The sequence below is a fragment of the Tupaia chinensis genome, unplaced genomic scaffold (assembly GCF_000334495.1).
Source record: "Tupaia chinensis unplaced genomic scaffold, TupChi_1.0 Scaffold000381_1, whole genome shotgun sequence".
NCBI classification, from domain to species: Eukaryota; Metazoa; Chordata; class Mammalia; order Scandentia; family Tupaiidae; genus Tupaia; species Tupaia belangeri.
Window position 1 is genome coordinate 142,332 of NW_006159883.1, and position 23,911 is coordinate 166,242.

General features: G+C 38.6%; 1 protein-coding gene across 1 annotated transcript in view; it reads left to right on the top strand.

Annotated features, from left to right (window-relative positions):
- The window catches only part of CFAP210 (cilia and flagella associated protein 210), a gene marked incomplete at its 5' end in the record, with an annotated part of 41,545 nt that overhangs the window by 6,563 nt on the left and 11,071 nt on the right, over positions 1–23,911 (top strand). Inside the window, 7 exons of the mRNA XM_006153583.3 lie at positions 1,933–2,156; positions 7,593–7,766; positions 7,860–8,053; positions 13,159–13,315; positions 17,514–17,653; positions 20,449–20,641; positions 21,755–21,919. Coding sequence (XP_006153645.3) covers positions 1,933–2,156; positions 7,593–7,766; positions 7,860–8,053; positions 13,159–13,315; positions 17,514–17,653; positions 20,449–20,641; positions 21,755–21,919 — 1,247 coding nt within the window. The remainder of the gene's footprint in view (positions 1–1,932; positions 2,157–7,592; positions 7,767–7,859; positions 8,054–13,158; positions 13,316–17,513; positions 17,654–20,448; positions 20,642–21,754; positions 21,920–23,911) is intronic.

Sequence of the window (23,911 nt, forward strand, 5' to 3'; positions counted from 1 at the left end):
AAGGTGGGACATAGCAGAGGGTGGGGGATGGGGAATCAGGGATGGCAAGACAAAGGGCAAGGTATGCAGGACGTAAGGATTGGAAAATTATTTGCTGAGAACATATATGTGGATGTACTTGATTGAGACAATGCACAGGGTATTTTGGATGGAAAATTCATTTGTGTGTTGTGATGGTGTAAAGTGAATGAATAAAAAAAAAAAACATCCTCTCGAAAAAGAAAAAAAAAAGGTCAATCCATTAAGAAGCTATATTAATTATAAGCACATGCAGGGGCTTCAAAAAGTTTATGAAAATGGGGGGCCAGTAGGTGGCATGGTGGTTGAGGTGCTGGATACTCCCACATGGCCGGCCATAGTTCAAGTCCTGGACGTGGTTCCTTGCTTTCTCATCCCCCCCCCTGCCCCCCCCGTGTGTGTCTCTCTCTGGTCAAATTAAAATAAATGAATGAATAAATAAAATTTTTAAAAAGTTTATGGAAATGCATATTATGAAAAACTATGCATAGTTTTCAAATGTATTTGTACCAAAATAAACTCATACTTTAATTCCATTTTTCTGTGAACATTTTAAAGTACCCTAATATATACACCTAATGACAGTGCCACCAGACATATGAAACAAAAACTGGCATAATGGAAGGGAGAATTAGACAATGTAATGATAATAGTTAGAGACTTTGATACTTTACTTTCAATAACACGTACAATTAGACAGAAAAATCAACAAGGAAATGGAATTGAAAATACTATAAACCAAAAAAATATAGCAGACATGTAAACAACACTATATCCCAAAGAGAAGAATACAGATTTCTCTCAAAGGCATATAGAATATTCTCCAGGAAAATCCATATGGTAGGCCATAAATCAAGCAAAGAAATCATATAAAATACATTCTTCAACCACAGTAGCATGAACTTGGACATTAATAATTGAAAGAAATGTGGGGAATTCACAAATACATGAAAATTTAACAACATACTTTTACTAAAAAATGAGTCAAAGAAATCATGAGGGAACTTGAAAAATACTCTGAGATAAATGGAAATGAAAACACAACACATGGGGACCAGCAGTTAGCGTAATGGCTATGTGGCTGGACTCCCATTAGTCGACCACGTATCCTTGCCTGGACCTGGTAGCTTAAAACTCACACCGGGCACATGTACGTGCGTGCCCAAGATCCCGAGAGGAGTGAGGAGGGGTTTGCGCGGGCCCCTCCCCCCCCCCCCGGGTGATTTCTCACTTTCTGTCTCTCTGTCTCTCTCTGTCTGGCGAGCGCATGCGCCCTATCGCAAAAAAGAAAAAACCTTTCAAAAAAAAAAACAAAACCACACAACATGCTATAATTTGTGGACTATAAATATAGAAGAGGATGGGTATTGACATTTATTTTTAAAAATTAGTTCCTGTGACTGTGGAGGCTAGCAAGTTCAAAATCCACAGGATAAGCATGCAGCCTGGAGATTCAGATGAGAGGTGATGTTGCTGTCTTGAGTCTGAAGACTCAATTTTACTCACATAAAATTTTTATGTTGTAAACCAGAGGCAAAATTCCTCCTTTGGAAAACCTTTTTATTTTCTGATTTCAAGGTGTTGTATTTTTCTACCTAATTCCAGCTATTCTTAAGATACTAAGAATAAGTACATAAAACAATTTCTGGGTATTATTGCTAATACAGAAATTTCTTTTTGTTTTTAGAATTATTTTATTTAACTTTATATATTATTATTTTCCAGTTTAATCAGAGAGAAGGAAAGAGAAAGCAAGCCACCAGGTCCAGGACCCAAACAGCAGTTGGCCATGTGGGAGTCCAGTGTCTTTAACCACCATGCCACCTGCTGGCCCCTCAATATAGAAATTTCTAAGAAAAAATAACTTAAACCCTTCCTAAAAGTCTTGAATCATCTTTTTTTTTAATTTGTTAGAGATAAAGAACTCTGAAGATCAACTTCCCTATCCACCCCTTCTACCTAGCAAAGTAGATCTCCGGCAGGTCACCATACTTCCACACAATGAGTGGAAAAGGATTCAAGATAGCCTTGACAGTTTGACCAGACAAGCAGCATGCCTTCGTGCAGAAAGAAAGGCAAAGAAAGAAATGCATTTCCGATCCCAGGAAGTGGTAAAACATTGGACTAATACATATGCAGTAAGTATTACTCATCCAAGAGTACATACACACTGAGGACTTACTTGTCTCTTAGTACACTCTTGTACTTCATTTATAAATAATTTAAATGTGTAAGATATAAAAAAAGTGCATTGAAACACATTTTATACAGCTTTATTTAGGCCTAAGTGACATTCAAAAAGCTGGACATACTGTAAGTGTGCCTTTTAATAAGTTTTGTCATATATATATATATATATATATATATATACACCTCTGAGGCCATCATTGCGATTAAGATAATAAATATATTCATCATCCCAAAATTTTCTCATGCCCTGTTTTATTCCCTCTCATTCCTCCCCCTTTCTCTTCTCGTGACCCCTAGGTAACCACTGCTTTGCTTTCTGTTAAAGGTTTTATATAGCATAATTACTTTGAGACTTAATTAATGTGTTGTGTTAAGAACATATTATCAATGTGATAATGATATTGACAATGTATCAATTGTTCATTTTTCTTGTGGAGTTAGTATTCCATTTTATCAATATACCACAATTTATCTGGTCACTTGATGGTTTGACATCAAGCTCATGTTGATATTTGAATTGTTTCTATTTTTTCGGCTATGAAGCTGCTATGGACATTCTTATGTAAGTTGATGTATGGACATAAGTTCCCATTTTTCTTGGGTAAATATGTGTAGAAAGACTGAGTTATATAATCAGTGTATACAGTCATGTGCCATGTAATGATATTTCAGTCAACAATGGGCCATACCAGATAGCCTGGACATGTAGTACACTCTGATGTTAGCAGAACACTGAAATTGCCTAACAATGCATTTTGCATAATGTATTCCCATCATTAAGCAGTGCATGATTATACTTTGTAGGAAACTCTCTTAATCTGTATTTCGAAAGCAGCTGTAATTTTACATTTCCACTAGTAGTGTCTGAGAATTTTTTTTTAAGTTATTTTAGGCTTTTGCCATAGGGCATGTGTGCTCACCAGAGAGAGGGAAAGTGAGAAATCATGCCCCAGGAGGGACAGACATATTGTAATCCCCTCTCCTTCATTTTCCTCTAAGGATTTTGTACATGCACATGCCCAGTATGATTTTCAATCCTCCAGGTCCAGGACTTAAACCACAATTGGCCATATAGGAGTCCAGTACCTTAAACACCTTGCCACAGGCTACCCCCTGAGAATTATATTTTCTCTGCATTCTTGCCAACACTTTTAGTACGGTCAGTATCTTTAATTACAGACATTCTGATGACTGTGAAGTATTTCATTATAGTTTTTGTTTGAATTTTCTCTTAATTCCAAATGATGTTGAACATCTTTTCATCAACTTGTTTTCTACCCATACTTTTTTTTTCAGTTTGCTATAGTGTGTGTGCACTTGCCCGAGGGTGTGGGGGCAATTGAGAAAACACTCCGTCCCCCAGGGGGTATGGTCATGCCACAATTCCTTCTTTCAGAAATTTGGGCATACATACTTGATGTGTTTTTCAAGCCATTGGGTCCAGGACTTGAACTGTGGAGTCAACCATGTGGGATCCAGCTACCTTAACCATCATGCCACTGGCTGGCTCCCATATATATTCTTTAGTGAAGCATCTGTTCATATGCTTTGTTCATTATGAAATGACACAAACAGTAGCATACTAAATTGCAGTGTGGGAGGTCACATGGCCACCCACAGGTTAGGATCCTGAATCAACCTGAAAACATGCCCAGTGTGCCTGCACTGTGATCCTAACTGGGTGAGGGAAAGGGATTGAGGCTTGCTGAGATCCTGTTGAGGGTTACCTCTCTGCCCCACTCTTACCTCCTTCAGCCTCCCCCCCATGTGTGTATGATTTCTCATAAATAAAATAAATGTAAAAAATAATTTTAAAAGCAAAGAACATGGGATTCAATGCAAATAATATGCCATCTTATACAGGGGACTTGAACGTCAGTGGATTTTGGTATCTGTGGGGTCCTAGAAGTACTCCCTGGTGGATACCAAGGGACAACTCTATTATACTTTTGATGGATTCAGATTGCCAAATGTTAAATTTTGTGTTCATGTTTATGAGGACATTGGTCTGTAGTTTCCTTGAAATGTCTGTCTGGTTTTGGTATCAGAGTAATACCATTTACTGTTATGATGCTGGACTTTACAGAAAGAGGACTTGAAGCTGGTGGGAACCAAGGCAGCCTGCCTCTGGTGTGTTTGTCCGAATGCCTTTTTCTCTGGAACTTCATAGTATCCTTGCTGGGTTCTTCTCTGTGCTTCTGCTAGAATCCCAGTACCTGAGAGAGACAGTAGTCCAATTTAGTTCTATATACATGAATAGGAGTCTACTTCAAAGTAGGGATCTGTCCCTTTAACTCCTTTTATTAGCTCAACTTGGGAGAAGTGCTAGAAAAAAGTGAACCTTTCCATGTGTGGTCACGTGTGTGTACACACATACACACACACATACTTTTCCTATATCAATTGAGGCACTGAGAGGCAGAGTCATTTTCTACTTTTTTTTTTTTTTTTTGTTTTTTTTTAATTTTCAGAGGGCACATGTGCTTGCCAGAGACAGACAGAAAGAGAGAGAGAGAGGGAAAGTGAGAAAGCATCCCCTCCATAGGGATGATCACACCACAGTCTCTTCAATTTCTTTTCTCTTTTCAGGATTCTGTACATACATCTCATGCATTTTTCAAGTCTCCAGAACCTGGACTTAAATCACACAGTCAGCCATGTGGGATCTAGCCACCTTAACCACCATACTACTGACTGGTCCTGTTTTCTGTTTTCTAATAGAATTTTTTTTGAGGGGGAGAATTTTATTTTATTTTTATTTTTTGCTATAGGGTGCATGCACTTGCCAGAAAGACGGAGAGAGACAGAAAACGAGAAATCACACCCCAGGGGAGATGGCCATGCTGCAATCTCTTCTCCATTCTCCTCTCTGGATCTTGGGCACGCATGCACACGTGCCCGGTGTGAATTTAAGTCATTGGGTCCAGGACTTGAATCACGGTTGAATACGTGGAAGTCCAGCTACATAACCATTACACCAAATGTTGATCCCTCTAATAGAATTTTTAAAGATACAGGTAAGCATAAGTTCTGGCTAGAGAGATCTCACTTTTTATTTTTCAACATTACATGTTTCTTTTCTTTGTTGCAATATACATTGTCTTTGGAAAGGACATAGCTTGTAGTACTTACCAAACTGTTTATAATTCTCTTTTTATTCTAGAACAGGGAAGAATTACATCATGACTGATATAATATAGGTAACATATGACATTCTGAAAGAATGCAGAACTATAGAGAAAGAAAACAGATCAGGCGTTGCCAGAAGCTGCAGGTGGGAGGGGTAGTTGATTATAATGGGGCATGAGGAATTTTGGGGGAGGATAGAACTGTTTCTTAAGTGACCATATGTATTTGTAAAACTGTATACTGAAACAGTGTATGTAAATTATAATCTAAATTTAATTTTAAAAGGGCTTATGTTGGGAACCAGCAGTTAGTGTAATGGCTATGTCGCTGGACTCCCACGTAGTCGACCGCAGTACACGTCCCAGACCCAGTGGCTTAAAACTCATGCCAGGCACGTGTGCGTGCGTGCCCAAGATCCTGAGAGGAGAATGGAGGAGAAGGGATTGCGGCGTGGCCATCCCCCCTGGGGGGTGATTTCTCGCTTTCTGTCCCTATGTCTCTCTCTGTCTGTCTGGCGAGCGCATGTGCCCTATAGCGAAAATCACCCCCCCCCAAAAAAAATTTAAAAAAATAAAAGGGCTTATGTTACAGAGAATGATGGGGGAGTAAGCTATAGCCTCTCTTTTTATTTATTTTTTTACACAGAAACAGCACATTGTACATAATGCTTTATACCTCCATGAGTGTTAAAAGAAGAATAAATGAAGAGCCATCTTAGTAGCATCAAATAACTACTGTAAGAATAAAATTAGATTAGCCTGTCTTACAAAGGTAAAGTCTAACCTTTGCCTCTTTTGTTTCTGTACTAACGCAGATGCTGCTGAAGTTGTGGAAACCTGGGGTAATTTGTTAACACCTTGCAGGGAGCCCAGAGCCATTTGCAAACTAGTCTGGCAAGCTAGCCCAGACCTTTGTAGTGTAAAATCCCTCCCTTCTGCTAGCCCCGGAAACCCAGATCAAATGCTCCTGCAAGCCTGACCAAATGGTCATCATAAGATTACCTTGTAACCCCTTATCTTGCTTCCTCCCCTCATCCCACGGACACATGTCTATATAACCTGAATACTCCTATGTTCGGGACTTCACTCTTAGCCATGTCTTGTATGACTGGGAGTGGAGTCCTAGCGCGCTAGCAATAAAGCCTCTTGTATTTTACATCAAGAACCGACTTTTGTGGTTGATTGGGGTCGCCGTTTCCATAACACTCCGGTAAAAACCTTTCACTACCTTAGTAGTTAAAATCGTGATATAGGCATAAAGACTGACAAAATAAGAAATCAGAGGAGAGAGCCTAGAAACAAACCCATGTCATATAGGGGAGCTTGACATGTGACTAAAGTATTGCAAATCACAAAGGAAAGGATGTGCATTCAACAGCTAATACATTGTGGTAACCGGCATATGGAAAAGATTAAATTACATCTCAGTGGAACTGAATATGGAAAAATGAATTTCAAGTGGGTTGAAGACCTAAATTTGAAAAGCAAAAGTAAAAATTTAACATAAGTCATAGAATATCTTAAAGCTAGTAGGGCAAGTAAGATTTTCTTAAGACATAGAAAGTATGACCAATAACGGAGAAGAAAGACCTCATAGACATGGAAAACTGAGTAGACTCCTCAGAGGTGTAGAAGAGCATATGAAATATACTATTGTTGGTTTTTAAAATAGCAAATATAGAACTACATATTTCTCTATTGGAGCTATAGAGAAGAACTTTGGAAATAACCACAAGAAAGTAATAACAGTAGTTGTCTGAGACTGAGAGGAGATTGCAAATGGCAGTTAGTTAGAGGGAAATGTTTACTCAATATCTCTGTAATATTTTGGGATTTTTGAATCATTTAAATTATGTTACCTACCTAAAAATTCAATTAAAAAATTAGCTCATGGGACCAGCAGATGGTGTAGCAGTTACATTACTAGACTCCCACATGGCTGACCACAATTCCTGCACCAGACCTGGCAGCTTGAAAATCACACTGGGCACATGTGTGTGCATGCCCAATATTCTGGGAGAGAATGGAGGAGAAAGGATTGCTGCGTGGCCATCCTCCCGGGGGATGATTTCTGACTTCCCCTCTCACTGACTCTGTCTCTCTCTCTCCATAATTGTAATCTTATTTTACTTATTTATGAAATATGCAAATGCACTAAAAACCCATAACAAAAGCTTAACTTTTCAAATCATAATGTTAAATTTTGATAAGATTAAATTGAAAAATGACAACAAAAATTGCTTTATCTTTTTACAGGGGATGAAAGAACAGAAACTTGAAGCCAAAAAGAAGCGTGATGAAGAAATCGAGGCAGAAAGACAAATTCTTGATGTAGAAGAAGAAATATACAAACAAGGAGAAAGAAAAAAGGCCATTGAACATGCAAAGCAATATCAATTTTACCAGACAGAAAGAGTGAAACACTTTCATGTACTACTTGGGTTTTGTATTTTTGTATATTTTTACATATCTATACATAATTAGACATTATTTTCTTAAAATATTGCCCTTTTTTTTTTGTAGTCAGGACTTCTTCTTAGTAGAGTTATGAAAGAACGAGATGCCCAGGTTGAATTCCAAAAGAGTAAGATAAAATCAGATAAAAAATGGGAGGAACAATTGAAAATCAACATCGAAAAAGCTTTTAAAGAAGAACAAGAAAAAGCAGAGAAGCAACAAAGAGAAAGAATGGCTCTTGCCCAAGATCACCTAAAACAGTATGCATATATAAATTACCTTTTTTATACTTTCCTCTTTTTCTCATAGTGGCTATAACTTTTATTTAATTATGAAAGTAATATATATTAAAATACTTAGTAAACTAAGAGACTGGCAGGTGGTGTGGTGGTTAAGGCACTGCATTCCCACATGGTTGACTGCAGTTTGAGTCCCAGACCTGGCAGCTTGAAAATCACACTGGGTATGTGTGCATGCCCAAAATCCTGAGAGGAGAACAAAAGAGAATGTGGTCTGGCTATCTCCCTTTGGAGATGATTTTTTTCCCTTTCCCTCTGTTTGCCACTCTCTGTCTCTGTCTAACGAGGGCATGTGCCCTATGGCACAGATCTAAAAAATTTTTTAAATTAAAAAAAAAATTACTGTCACTCTCTCACCTAGAGATTGTATGTTAGTTACTCCTGCTATAATAATTGTTGCAGAAAAATCAACCACAGGGTACAGTAGCATCAACCTTAAACATTTATTTCTCATGTATCTGTGAGTTGGCTGAACTTAGCTGATCTAGACTGGACTCAGTTGGGCAGCTTTTCTTCAAGCTCTAAGACTGGGTAGGTTTGTTCATTGATGATGAGTGTTCTGTTCTGCTCCATGTATATTCATTCTGAGATCTGAGATTAAGCAGCCAACTGTGGAAAACTTTTCACATGGTTTTGACAAAATATAAAGAATGAGCCTAAGCTTGCAAGAACATGGCTAAAGCCAAAAGTCAAAGGGTAAGGATGAGTCTAAAGCAAGTCATGGGGCCAACCCCATCAATAATGGAACAGAAAAGTAGACTCCCATGGAATGGAAGCCTCTTTAACCAGTAGTAGACTGAAATAATAGAACTGATATTAACCTAAGTTGGGAACAGAGGGCCATTTGATAGAGAAGCAAAGGAGAGTTTTTTTCTCCTTTCCTGAAGAGTAAGTTTATTCAGGGACACAATTTCTAAATAGGCTATTCATTCATTTATTAGTATATTCACTCATTTATATGAATATTTGTTAAAGAACCTCTACTTTTCTAGTGGCTGAGAATACAAAGATGACTATGATAGTCTTTTTCTTTAAAAAGTTCACAATCAGGGAGAGGCGTGTACAGAAGTGGAATAGTTATGTGCTATATATTATTTGGTTAATAATGGATCACATATACCAGTCTATATGATCATAATGGAGCTGAAAATTTTCTATCACCTAATGATATTGCTGTCCTAATATTGTAGCACACTAGATTACTCATATTTGCCAACGTGCTGGTATAAACAAGCCTATGTCCTTGTCTGTTTTTAGAATCAGGATGATGGAAGCTTTATAGAATGAATTTGGAAGAGTTTCTTCCTTTTGGATGTTTAGAAATAGTTTGAGGAGGGTCCAACAGATGGTGTAATGTTTACATCGCTGGACTCCCATATAGTTGACTGTGGTTCAGGTATCGGACCTGACAGCTTGAAACTCATGCTGGGCGCTTGTGCGTGGGTGCCCAAAATTCCAAGAGGAGAATGGGAAAGAGAGGATTGCGGCATGGCCATCTCACCTAGAGGATGATTTCTTGCTTTCTTTATCTCTGTCTCTCTGGCAAGCACACGTACCCTATAGCAAAAATCTCTCTCTCTCAAAAAAAGAAAGAAATAGTTTGAGAAGAATTGGAGTTGGTTCTTCTTTAAAGTTTTACAGAATTCAGAAGTAAAGCCATTGGGATCTGGGCTTTTTGTTGTTGTTGGGAGACTATTACTGATTTAATCTCATTGCTCATTATGGGTCTATTTAGGCTTTCTATTTCTTCCAATTTCAATCTCAGTAAGTTACACGTGTCCAGAAATTTGTCCGTCTCCTCTAGGTTTTCTTGTTTGTTGGCGTGTAATCACTCATAGTACTCTCTGATGATGTTTTCTATTTCTGTTACATTCATTGTAATAATGCTTCTTTCCTTGCTGATTTGATTTATCTGGTTCTTTTCTCTGTTCTTCTTGATTAATCTAGCTAATGGTGTGTGTCAATTTTGTTAATATTCTCAAAGAACCAGTTTTTTATTTCATTTGTTTTCTGTTTAGTTCTTTTATATTCATTTCATTTATTTCTGCTAGGATCTTTATTATTTCTTTTCTCTTGACATTTTTGTTGTTGTTGTTTTACAGTTTCCTGATTTGTGTTGCTAGGTTGTTTATTTGCCACCTTCCTGTTTTTTTCTTGTGGGCACTAATTGCTATGAACATCCCTCTTAACGCCAGCTTTTGCTATGTCCCGCAGGTTATAAATACTTGTTTGTTCATTATCACTGGTTTCTATTAACCTTTTGATTTCAATCTTACTGTCTTCAGTAGTTGTAAAGTCATTCAGGAGTAGGTTGTTTCATTTCCATGCGTTTGTCTATTTCCGAGGGCACTTTCTGTAGTTGATTTATTTTTTTTTTATTTAAAAATTTTTTTGTTTTTAATTAATTTACATTCATTCACTAAGCATTGTCACAGCATACAAAATGTGATTTCCCATCCAGAATATACTGCATACTGGCTTAATCATACATGTTATCATTAATAATTTTCCATTTCGAGTTTCATATATATATATATATATATATGAAACTGTCAGTTTTTCATTCCTTCCCCCCAACACATTTTGTTTATTTACAAAATTTCTTAAATAATCTAACTACTTTCAATAGCAAGCTCAGCTGGTATATACGTATCTATGAACACATGTCTGACTTTAGGCATGAAATTCTTAGTAAAATGAATATACTATAGCTGATGCTAATATAGCTTACTACAATCATCATGTATTTTTTTACTCTATTTTTTTATTTCAAGAAAAGCAATTTTAGTTTTAATAAATCAAAGAAATGCTAAAGAACTATACTTAAAACTTAAAACCAGGAAACAGGTTGGGATTCTGTTCAAATAGTAGATGCATGAAACTATCGGCAGCTCAAGACAGGACAAAATTCCTTAAAACTGGAAAACAAAGCCTAGAAGAAAATCAGTAATGTTTTAGATAAAAGTCATAAAATTCTATCTCACCAGTTCAGTCTCATGTACTTAAGCTATCTTTTGTTGTGGTCCAATGTTTCTAATAATATTCTGGGATATAATATTCAACTTCAGACTTGTCCCCAAAATTAAGTTGGCCATTTTCTTAGTTTTTGATCTCTTATTTCTGTGTGACTGTATTTAATTTTCCTGGTGTAGCCCTCCCTGCAGAACTTCTTGGAGATCTGGTCTGGTGTTGGTGAATTCTTTCAGGTTTTGTTTATCTGAAAATGTTCTTGTCTATTCTTCCCATGTGAAGGATAATCTTGCCGGGTATAGTATTCTTGATTGAAAATGCTTTTCCCTTAACACTTTCAATGTATTTTCCCATTCTTTTTTTTTTTTTTTTTGAGAGGTTTTCACTATAGGGCGTGTGCGCTCGCCAGACAGACAGAGAGAGACATAGAGACAGAAAGCGAGAAATCACCCCCGAGGGGGGATGGTCACACTGCAGTCCCTTTTCCTCCATTCTCTTCCCGGGATCTTGGGCATGCACACACACACACGCCTGGTGTGAGTTCTAAGCCACCGGGTCCGGGACTTGAACCGCTGTTGACTGCGGGAGTCCAGCGACATAGCCATTATGCCAACTGCTGGTCCCCCAAAATATTAAATAGTCCTAATAAAATAAACAAAATTTTGGAAACTTAGGGTTTTTGTTTTAGGACAGTCATAAAACATTTAGCTATGGCCAATATTGACCTTTTCTTTAGTTCCTCCTAAACAAAAGTGACTCTAATTCTAAAGCTGCTTCCTCTGTACAGATGCATCAATTAGGAGTCTCCTGTCTTAAATTGGTCTAACTGTTGGGGAAAGGACTTCCCACCTCAACCCTGCAAAGCCAAGTGAGAGGTTTCCAGGAAAACATTTTCTTGATTAGGTTCACATGAAAGAGTTTTATTCCTTGGTCATCTGTCTGTTTAGATGGGTTGTTGATCTCAAAGCAAAACAAAACTAGAGATAACGGCAGATAGAGCTGCTGCGGAACACTTGCTCACTTGTTGATTGGCTGACAAAGATGCTTGAGTTTTCCATGGGCAAGTAGACACCTTCAACTTGAGCTGTCTCACCAGTATGCAGAGGGTTAGTTGCCTCCGGGACGCAGCATTTGCAATAAACCACTGATGGTAGAGCTCCAGGTAGTGATGATGGTACGGTTCGAGGGGAGTGGGGACGGCAAGTTGAAGAGGTAGAGCTGGAACTAAATATCTCAGGATGAGGATGGCCCTTGGGATTTTTCTGAAGAACTCACGTGAGTCCTAAGAGACAGCCAGCATCTGGAGGCTTACCGCTCAGAAGGTAGTAGTATCTAGTCACTTTTGGCTACAGAGAATGACAGTCAAAGCGGACTGCTGGATAAGGAGGCCTTGGTTCTTCTATTTCCATCACACCCATCTCTTTAGGGGTTAGGCCCATAGCTTATGTAGCATAGCATTGCCTAGTGCTGAAGTTGCTAAGTACTGGGGATTAGGAGTTTTTCTGTGAAATAATGTGTCCGTTGCCCCTTATTATTTTGTTAACTGGTTCTTTCTAAATGAAATGAACACTTGAATCTGGTATGTAACTTACTTTGGTAAGGAATAAAATTTTAAAGTATTGGCAATTCTGGGTTACCCAAGATTAGGTTAGTTTTAGTCACTGCTATTTAATACCTATTCTTTTCTCCAAAGAAATGTACTAAATTTACTAGTTCTCCCTTGAAGCTTTAAATCATCCCAGATGATGATGATGATGATTTCTTTTTTTTTTTTTTTTTGAGAGATTTTTGCTATAGGGTGTGTGTGCTTGCAGAAGAGACAGAGACAGATAGATAGAAAGCAAGAAATCACCCCCTAGGGGGATGGCTACGCTGCAGTCCCCTCTCTTCCATTCTCCTCTGTGGATCTTGGGCACACACATGTGCGTGGTGTTAGTTTTAAGCCTCTGGGTCTGGAACTCAAACCACCGTCTACTTCGTGGGAGTCCAACTATGCAACCATTAGGCTATCTGGTGGTTCCTCTAATTCATTTCTTAAATATGTAATATAACCTTCTTTTTGGTTGTTCTCAGTTATAATTATGTTTTTGCTTTAGAATAAAGGAACACGAAGAAGAAGAAGAAAGAAGGAGAAAACAGGAAGAAAAAGATGCTGAGGAAATAAAGCGACAGAATTTATTATATGAAATAGAAATGAGAAAAAAAGTAGAAAAGAAAAAAGAAGGGATAAATGAAAATAGGAGATTGTTTCTTGTAAGTTGAAAATATAGAAGTTCAAAATAGATACCAAGCGGGAACCAGCAGTTAGCGTAATGGCTATGTCGCTGGACTCCCACGTAGTCGACCACGGTTCGTGTCCCGGACCCGGTGACTTAAAACTCACGCCGGGCGTGTGTGCGTGCATGCCCAAGATCCCGAGAGGAGAATGGAGGAGAAGGGATTGCGGCGTGACCATCCCCCCTGGGGGGTGATTTCTTGCTTTCTGTCTCTATGTCTCTCTCTGTCTGTCTGGCGAGCGCACGCGCCCTACAGTGAAAATCTCTCCAAAAAAAAAAGAAAAATAGATACCAAGCAAATGCCTAAGTTTTAATATATTTAAAAAAATAAGGTAGAAAACTGGCCATCCTGTACCCTAGTGGTTAAGGGAGCCAGAGCCCATATTACCAACCACAGTTTGAATTCCAGCCCCAGATGCTTTAAAAACACATCAGATGTGTATATGTGTATACCCCAAATCCCAATAGGACAGACAAATAGAAAAGATTGTGGTGTGACACCCCCCCTCACCCCCCAATGAAGGGCCACTTTCTCCCTGTCTCTCTCTCTCTGGCAAGCATACAAGCCTTCTGGAAAAAAAAAATAAAGTAGAAAACAAGTTGCTATTGAATTCAGATTCCAAGGAAATGCATACCTTGAGGTTGATGTGTACGTGCTCTCATGCATGAAATAAAAAGAAGTGAGCCCTTTTTTTGTTTGTTTTTTGTTTTTCGTTTTCTTTTTTTTTTGGAGAGGTTTTTGCTATAGGGCGCATGCGCTCGCCAGGCAGAGAGAGACAGAGAGACAGAGAGACAGAAAGCGAGAAATCACCCCCTGGGGGTATGGTCACGTCGCAATCCCTTCTCCATTCTCCTCTCGGGATCTTGGGCACACACGCACACGCGCCCGGTGTGAGTTTTAAGCCACCAGGTCCGGGACGTGAACCGCGGTCGACTACGTGGGAGTCCAGCGACATAGCCATTACGCTAACTGCTGGTTCCCTCGTTTTTTGTTTTTGCCATAGGATGCATGTGGTCACCAGAGAGAGATCACCCCTCAAGGGGGATGGCCACACTATAGTTCCTTCTCCTCCATTCTCCTCTCAGGATTTTGGGCACACATACACATGTGTCCAGTGTGATTTTTCAAGCTGCTGGGTCTGGGACTTGAACCACAGTTGATCACATGTGAAGAGTCCAGCACCTTAACCACCGTGCCTATTGCTGGCCCTTCAAATGAGACTTTTTTTTTTGTGGACAGGTTTTTACTATAGGACGTGTGTGCTCGCCAGAAAGAGAGAGACAGAAAGCGAGAACTCACCCTCCAGGGGGGATGGCCATGCCGCAATCCGTTCTCCTCCATTCTCCTCTCGGGACCTTGGGCATGCATGCACATGTGCCCGGTGTGAATTTAAGCCATAGGGTCTGGGACTCGAACCATGGTCAAGTTGTGAGGGATGAATGAGACGAATGAGATGATTTATGTTTGATGTCTGCAGTGCTATTAAAATATATATGCTCAATAAGTGGAGCCTGCAAAAAAAAAAAAAAAAAAAAAAAAAAGGGGAACCAGCAGTTAGTGTAATGGCTATGTCGCTGGACTCCCACGTAGTCGACCGCGGTTCGTGTCCCGGACCCGGTGGCTTAAAACTCACGCCAGGCGCGTGTGCATGCGTGCCCAAGATCCCGAGAGGAGAATGGAGGAGAAGGGATTGCGGCGTGACCATCCCCCCTGGGGGGTGATTTCTCGCTTTCTGTCTCTATGTCTCTCTCTGTCTGTCTGGCGAGCGCACGCGCCCTACAGTGAAAATCTCTCAAAAAGAAACAAAAACAAAAACAAAAATAAGTGGAGCCTGTTGCAAGTTATTTTATTTTATAATTTTTTACTGTGTTTCTTTAAAATTAGTTTATTTACTTATTTACTTTTAATTTGAACACAGAGAGACAGAGAGAGAGGGAAAATGAGAAAGCAAGATGCCAGGTATAGGATTCGAACTGCAGTTGGCCATGTAGGAGTCCAGCACTTAACCACCACACCACCTGTTAGCCCCATGTAACCTTATTGTTTCTTTTCCTAAAGTCTTATTCTTGGTTCATGGATACAACAATTTTTTTCATCTCTCCAAGTCACTTTGGAGTGGAACAAACCTACTTTTGAATGCATACTAGCTATGTGCCCTTGAGCTGAATGAAGCTTTTCATGTTTAAAACATGAGAAATGACTTGTGTTAACCAAATTTTCCTGTTACAAAAGGTCTGTAACACATTTATAATAAAATTGGGGTGGGGGGCAAAATAAAATCATTAAGGAATTATTCAAAACAATCACTTTTAATGGTTCAGTGTTTTCGTTATAGTACATATTGACCATTGTCTTTCCTAACGAGATTACAGACCTTTAAAAGCAACAACCCAGGGGCCAGCAGGTAGCATGGTTATTAAGGTGCTGACTCTCACATGGCCAACTGTGGTTCAAGTCCCAGACCTACCTAGTGGGTTACTTTCCTTCTCTCTCTCTGGTCAAATTTTTAAAAACAATAATACATAAAAATTTTTTAAAAATTTTTTTAAAGAAATTTTTTTCTATAGAGTGCATGCGCTTGCTGGAGAGACAGAAACAGAGACAGAAAGCAAGAAATCACCTTTCTGGGGGTTGTCCACACCACACTCCCTTCTCTTCCATTCTCCCCTTGGCATTTTGGGCATGCACACACACACACCCAGCATGACTTTTAAGCCACTTGGTCCAGGACTCGAACCACAATCAACAACAGGGAGTCCAGCGACTTAACCATTACACCATCTGCTGGTCCCTCAAAATTCAATATTTCTTTAAAAAGTAACAGTCTGGGACCAGCAGGTGGCGTGGTGGTTAAGGCGCTGGACACTCCCACATGGCCAACCAGGGTTCGAGTCCTGAATCTGGTGGCTTGGTTTCTCACTTCCTCTCTCTTTCACTCTCACCCTCTGTGTCTCTCTGGTCAAATTAAAAATTAAATGAATGAATAAATAAAATACATATTTAAAAAAAAGTAACAGTCTGTAAAATAGAAGAGTACTTAAGAGGGCTGGCACAGAGGCTGGCCCTGTCACCTAGCGGTTAAAGGAACCAGATTCCACAACAGCCTGCCATAGTTCAAATCCTGGCATGAAAAACACACTGGGGATATGTGTGTACATGCCCAAGTCCTTACAGGATAGAGGGAGAAGAGATTGCAGTGTGACCATGCCCCATTGTAGGGGCATTATGAAGGTGTAAAAGTCACCATGACCTCATACCCCCAGTGATTACTTCTGTTAATACATTATACGTTTATTTCCATCATACATACATTATAATCTTGTACTTTTGTAAAATTGAAATATACTATGTAATGTTTTATATTCTGCTCTTTCCCCAACTTAACAATTATATTATTTGTACCTTCTCAAAATATTGAAAGTATGATCTAACTATTTTTCTATTATTGAATATTTAGAGGTTTCCAATTTTTTACCCTCATAAATAAATTGGAGGTGATGTACATGATACACAAATCTTTATATACATCTCTGATCATCTCTTTAGGATTCATTTCCAGGAGAGAAATAAGTGGGTCAGAAGCAGTGACCCTTTGACATGTTCTTATTCTAAACCAATAAGTTAAAAGATTTTTACTTTTATTTTCTTAAAAGATTTTTTTCTAAATGTATGATACACATTTTTTAATATGATGGATAGTATACAGTTATTTATTTATTTATTTTCAAATTCACTAGAGAGAGAGAGAGAGGAAGGGAAAGTGAGAAAGTAAGCCTCCAGGTCCAGCACTCAAACCACAGTTGGCCATGTGGGAGTCCAGCACCTCAACCACCACACCACCTGCCAGCCCCAATATGCAGGTTTTTTTTTTTTTTGAGAGGTTTTTGCTATAGGGCATGTGCGCTCGCCAGACAGACAGAGAGAGACAGAGAGACAGAAAGCAAGAAATCACCCCCCAAGGGGGGATGGTCACGCCGCAATCCCTTCTCCTCCATTCTCCTCTCAGGATCTTGGGCACGCACGCACACGTGCCCGGCGTGAGTTCTAAGCCACCGGATCTGGGACGCGAACCGCGGTCGAGTACGTGGGAGTCCAGCAACATAGCCATTACGCTAACTGCTGGTTCCCCCCAATATGCAGTTTTGATGGAATATTCTTCACTTTTCCCCTCAAGGAACATATGCATGATAAAAATATCATCAAAGCTGTAGAACAGCAGCAGCAAGAAGAAGAAGATGAAAAGATTCGAAGATTTATCAAAGCAAAAAAGCGTCTTACACAAATGAGGAAAGAAAAAGAAGCTGAAACACAGAGGTAAATTATTTCAAAATAACTTATATATTACTGAAGAACTATCAAAAATTATTTTACTGTAACTCAGAAGTTATTATAGGAGAGTAGTCCTTAGGAAAAGAGATCTTATTATCTTATATATGCCTAGGTCATTAAGTCACATGACAATTTTGGTCTGGGGCTTGTGAGGTGAGGTACCCGTGGAATATTCAGGACATCTTTGTGGTAGACGGCTGGTAGTATTGGTCTGCTCTAGGAGAAGACTATGAGCTGGAGATGGCTTTGTGGGCCATTGGTATGTAAGTGGTAGTTATAGCTCTGGGTTCAGGTGAGACCACCTTGGTAGGAAATTAAGGTGGTATAGTCTCTGGGGAACTTTTTTTTAGAAGATTTTGCCATAGGGTCTGTGTGCTCACCAAAGAGAGAGGGAAAGTAAGAATTCCTCTAGGAGGGATGACCATGCCACAGTCTCTTCCTCTCTCTTCTCTAAGGATTTTGGGCACACATGCACATGTGCCCAGTGTGGTTTTCAAGTCACTGGGTCCAGTACTGAAACTGTGGTCAGCCATGTGGGAATCTAGCACCTTAACCATCACACCATCTATTTGCTCCAGTGAGTTCCATGTGTAATAGTCATTTGGAGAAAAAGATAATGTAAAGACAGGAGACCACTTCTCAGAGACTGTTGGAAAACCAGAGAAACATGAAGGGAAAAGAGTTCAGTGTTAGGTCAATAGAGGGATTAAGTAAGATTTAAAAAATTAAGTATCCATCAGATTTAGAGTTGATTGCTTACCTTGGTGAGCAGCTTGGGATGGAGAGAAGAGAAAAGAGAAGAAGGCTGGATTTTAGTACGTGGCATTTCTGTCTAGATCATGCTTTTCCCCTGTGCAAAATCCTGTCTCACTTAAAAATCTTTGAAGTGGCTCATAAGGCTCTGTACCTGCCTTAGATCCCAGCTGACTCCAGGCTCATCTCAGACCTCATCTCTTGTCTTTCCTTCGCTCTTTCTTTTCACCCACACTGGGCATCTCCTCTACCTTCTCTAGGGAATGCTTGCCTCCAAAGACACATAACTTGCCCCCCCCTTTTTTTTCTTTTATTAGTTTGCTGTAAGGTGCATGTGCCCACTGGGTAGAGACAGAGAGAGGAAAAGTGAGGAATCACCCCCCGGGGGTGGCCATGCCACAATCCCTTCTACTCCACTCTCTTTCTGGGATCTTGGACACACACCTTACAGCAAACATGTGCTCAGCATGTTTTTCAAGCAACTGGGTCTGGGACTGAAACAGTACAGCCAGCCATGTGGGATCCAACTGCCTTCACCACCATGCCACCTGATGTCCCAACATGCTCCCTAATTCTATTTTAATTCAAGTGTTATTTTCTCATCGAGGCTTTCCCTGACCACTTTATTTAACATTATACTCCCTCCCCAATTGCTTGTCTCTTCAATGCTTTCTTTTTTTTTCTTTTGTGCATTGTTTGATATATAGTACTGCATTTTAGATATTTATTTTGTCTACTGTCTCTCTCCCTCAGAAATAATGAAAATCCAATGAGGGCAGAGACTTATTAAGTTTTTTTCACTGTTGTGTCCTGAGTACCTAGAATAGTGTCTGCACATAGTATGCAATCAATAGAAGTGTTTAAAATACTGTTTTGAAATCCTAGCTAAAATGTCACCTTTTCTATGAAGGCACCCCTTTTTCCTGCTTTGTACATGCCGCTTTTAGCTTGCTCATAGCATTTATTGCTGTTTGCCTTAAATGGTTGTTTGCATAAGTGTCTTTTACCCACTTGATTGTAATTTCCTTGAGGCAGACACTGTGACCTTTCTCATATTTCTCACAAGTTTGCAAATTCACTCAATAAATTAGCTAATTTGTCATAAGTAAATTATTTTCCACCAGCTGTTTTTTATTTATTTATTTATTTATTTATTTATTTTTTGGAGAGATTTTCACTATAGGGCACGTGCGCTCACTAGACAGAGACATAGAGACAGAAAGCAAGAAATCACCCCCCCAGGAGGGATGGCCACGCCGCAATCCCTTCTCCTCCATTCTCCTCTCGGGATCTTGGGCACGCATGCCCATGTGCCCGGCATGAGTTTTAAGCCACTGGATCCGGGACGCGAACCGTGGTCGACTACATGGGAGTCCAGCGACAAAGCCATTACGCTAACTGCTGGTTCCCATGCCGCCGGCTTTTAAAATAAAAATGCCCCCACTTTTTTTTTTTTTAACAAAATCTATTTCTTGTTTATGATATAACAGGCACATACTTGGCCCTGGTCTAAAGGACCCTCTCAGTCCCTGACTTCAAAAATCTCATAGTGTAAAGGAATAAACAGATCAGGCCAGCAAAATGCTGTGAATAAAGTCCAGTCAACATGTAATAAGAGGCTGTATTAATTTAGGATTTTGATAATTTTTATTATATATTTCCTAGGTTTTATTTAAAGAATAGCCTTTTATAGACGAAGCCTCCAATATTGAGTAAGCAAGGTAATCTACTAAAGTATTTCCAAATGTATTCCAGCATGGAGAACTTATTTTATATATATGTATACACACACACCTACACACACACAATCATATTGTGTGTATTACTCACTTTGGATTTCTAGAATATATGTTACTTTATAGTTATAAGAAATAATTTCCACTTAAGATAGTGTGCATGAGAAGCAGTAAGGCATCTTCCACTTTTGTACAAGACCATAAGGTATCTTAGATTTTTCTGGTTAAATGATGTTGGTCTATTACACATCCATTCTTGAAGATTTGACAATTACGGTTATTTTGTTATAGGTTAATGGAGGAACGGAGAGAAAGAATAAATAACTTCCTGAGTGAACTAATGAAAGAGAAACTTGACAATAAAGATTTGATTCTTGCTAGAGATATTGCAGAAGCTGAGGCTGAATGGGAAAAAAGAGAAAAAGAAAAATGTGAAAAAAACAAAGCAGAATTAAAAGCAATTACAGAATATAGAGCCACTGTGGTAAACAATTCAATTATAACAAATAAAAGTAAAATGACAAAGTTAAGACCTTTCCACTGGGCCCTTCTGCCTCAAAAACTATCAGAGATACGAAAAACAATGTATGCATTGTTTTCCCATATTCTTGAAACCAGACATACTTAACTTTCTAATAGAAGATGACATGACAATCAATTACAAATATTTACAGAGGCAAAGTAATAACCTCCTCTGTTTCGAAATGATCTGAAATGCAAAGATTATTATTTAATATACTTTTTATTTAAATATTTTTGAGACAAAGGAACTAAATATTACTCTCATGTTTATGTATTTCTTTTTTTTATTTTAAATAGAGTCTCACTATGTGGTGATCCTTCTGCCTCAGCCCCCCAGCTGAGATCACGGGTGTGCACCACCATGCCTGGCTCTTTTTTAGACAGGGTCTCACCTGTTTCCCAGGCTAGCCTTGAGCTCACAGTCTCCCCCTGATTTAGTCTGCCTGGCTTTTAGGCTGGACCAGGAATCCACCGTGGGCCTCTTAGCATTGTATCACTGTGGCTAGACCACATTTCTATATTTCTTAAAAAAAAATTTTTTATTAATTATTATTATTTTTAATCTGACCATAGAGAGACAGAGAGAGAGAGAGAGAAGGAGAGTGAGAAAGCAAGCCACCTGGTCCAGAACTCAAACCACAGCCATGTGGGAATCCAGCTCCTTAACCATCACTCCACCTGCCAGCCCCAATATTTCTATATTTCTTAATCTTTCATAATTTATTTCCTGTGTGACTGACATAGCACTTAAATTGGGTAGTTCATAAGCATTTATCAGTTGATTTTTTTTTACCTACAAATACTTCCTTACTTTGCTTTTCTGTTCTGTATTTTCTCTTTTAGCCAGTAGAGATTGATTTGTATCATTCTACATTTGTTCTCACTGAGCATTTCATAATGTTCTAGAAATAGAACAAAACCAAAGTATGTGGGAATCAATCAGGTGCATAGTTTTCTGCCCCTGCATTGCTCTTGGCTGACTTTCTGCTTAGAGCTTTCTGACTCTGTGCCTTTTCCGACAGAACTAGTTGCTAAAACCAGTTTTAATTTTTTCCCTTTGTTTTTAAATATGAAGAGGAAAAATAAAGAGGAAGAAGAAAGACAAAGAAAAATAGAGGCTAAAGAGCAATTGCTGGCCATCATGAAAGCAGATCAGATCTTCTGGGAGCATGAGAAGGAGAAAAAACGCAAAGCTGGTAAAGAATACCAAGAAGTTCAAGATGCCCACATCCAACAAATGGTAATTATTCCTAGATATTTATACTTACTTTAGCAATAAAAATGTGATGCAGAATGTGTGCTGATTTCCTGTTTCCCATATAGTTTCTTCGTTGAGTAAGAACAAATGGTCATTACTGTTATGACACAGTAAAATATATAAAATACATGAGGTTGGGCTGGCTCTGTGATGCAGTGGTAGTGTGCTGCTCAAGAGAAGCCAGACCCAATCTGGTGACAGCTTTTTGAATCCTTGACTTTGTCAGCCTGAAACACACCAAGTATGCATGTGAGTGCCCAGGATCTTAGAGCTGGAGAAAATAGTTGGTGCACTGACCAAATCCTAGGAGGGTACTCATTTCTTTCGTTTTCACAGCCTGTGCACATGCTCTATCACCAAAAAAGGGGGAAATTTTTGTTTTTATCTGCATTGAAGTTCCCATATTAGGTTATCTTTCACACAGATGTCTATCCCTTAGTGTCTGTTACACTGTAGTAAAGAAATGTAATGCGTGTAGCAGGCCATAACGTTTATCTTCTTTTACTTTGTTCCCTCTTTGTGATTATAACGCAGAGACTGTGTTGATTGGGATCTCATAGGTTTCAGATTTGATATGAGTGAGATAGGAGACATTTTAGTATAATATAAAGAGAATCAGGCACCCAATCATTTGTGGCTAAAATCTATTTTCCAAAATGGCTAGACCATTTTCTATTCCTACCAGCAATGTGTATGAGCACAAGTTGCTCTATATCCTCATCAACACTTAGTACAGTCATCTTTTAATTTTAACTATTCTAGTATAGCGATATCTTGTGGCTTTATTTTGTGTTTTGCTAATGAACAAAGATAGTGAACATCTTTTCATGTCCTCGTTAACCATTTAAGCCTTTTCTTGTGAAGTGTCTACTCAAACCTGTTGCCAGTTATTTCATTGAGGTTTTTTTTAATTGTTGGATATTTTAAAGTTATTGTTTATTGTGGTAAAATATACAGAAAGTTCACTGTTTTACTTACTTTTATTTATATACATACAATTGCCAGAGGGTGCATGTGCTTGCCACAGAGAGAAAGAGAGCGAGCGAGCGAAGGAGAGAGGTAGAAAGCACCCCCCAGTGCTGTATGATCATGCCACAGTCCCTTCTCCGTTTCTCTGTCCTGTCAGGATTTAGGGCATGCACACTCATGTGCAAATGTGTCACTGTAACTATTTTCAAATGTATAGTTCAAGGGCATTAAATATATTCACATTGACCATCACCACTCTCTCTCTAGAACTCTCATCATCTCATACTAAAGCTCTGTACCCATTAAACAGTAACTCCCATTCTTCCTTTCCTCTGGTCTGAGGAACCATCGTTCTTTCTGTCTGTATGAATTTGGTTATTATAAGTACCTCATGTAAGTGGAATCATACAGTATTTGTCCTTTTGTACCTGGCTTATTTCATTTTAGCATATCTTTAAGAATCATTCATGTTTCCTTTTTTGAAGGCTGGATAATATTTCATTGTATGTATATACAGTGTATTTTTTTGTTTATATATCCATCAGTGGATATTTAAGTTGTTTCTGCCTTTGGTCATTGTGAATAATGCTTTTAAAACATTGGTGTACAAATAACTATTCAACTCCCTGTTTTCAATTCTCTTGTTTTTATACCCAGAGTGGGATTGCTAAATTATATGTTAATTTTATGTTTAATATTTTAAGGAACTACACACTATTTTTCAGTATTGCAGCATTTTACATTTTTTACCAACAATGCACAGGGTTCTAATTTTTCTAAATGATTCTTGTTTCTTTCTTTTTTTGAAGTTTCAACTTTGTTTATTTTATTTATTTATTTATTTACTTATTTTACAATTAAAGTATGAATTTATTTTGGTACAAAAACTTTTTGAAACTCATACATAGTTTTCCCATTACACGTAATTCCATGGGCTTTTTTTTTCTGAAACATTTTTTTAATTAATTAATTTACATTCATTTCCTAAGCATTGTCACAGCATAT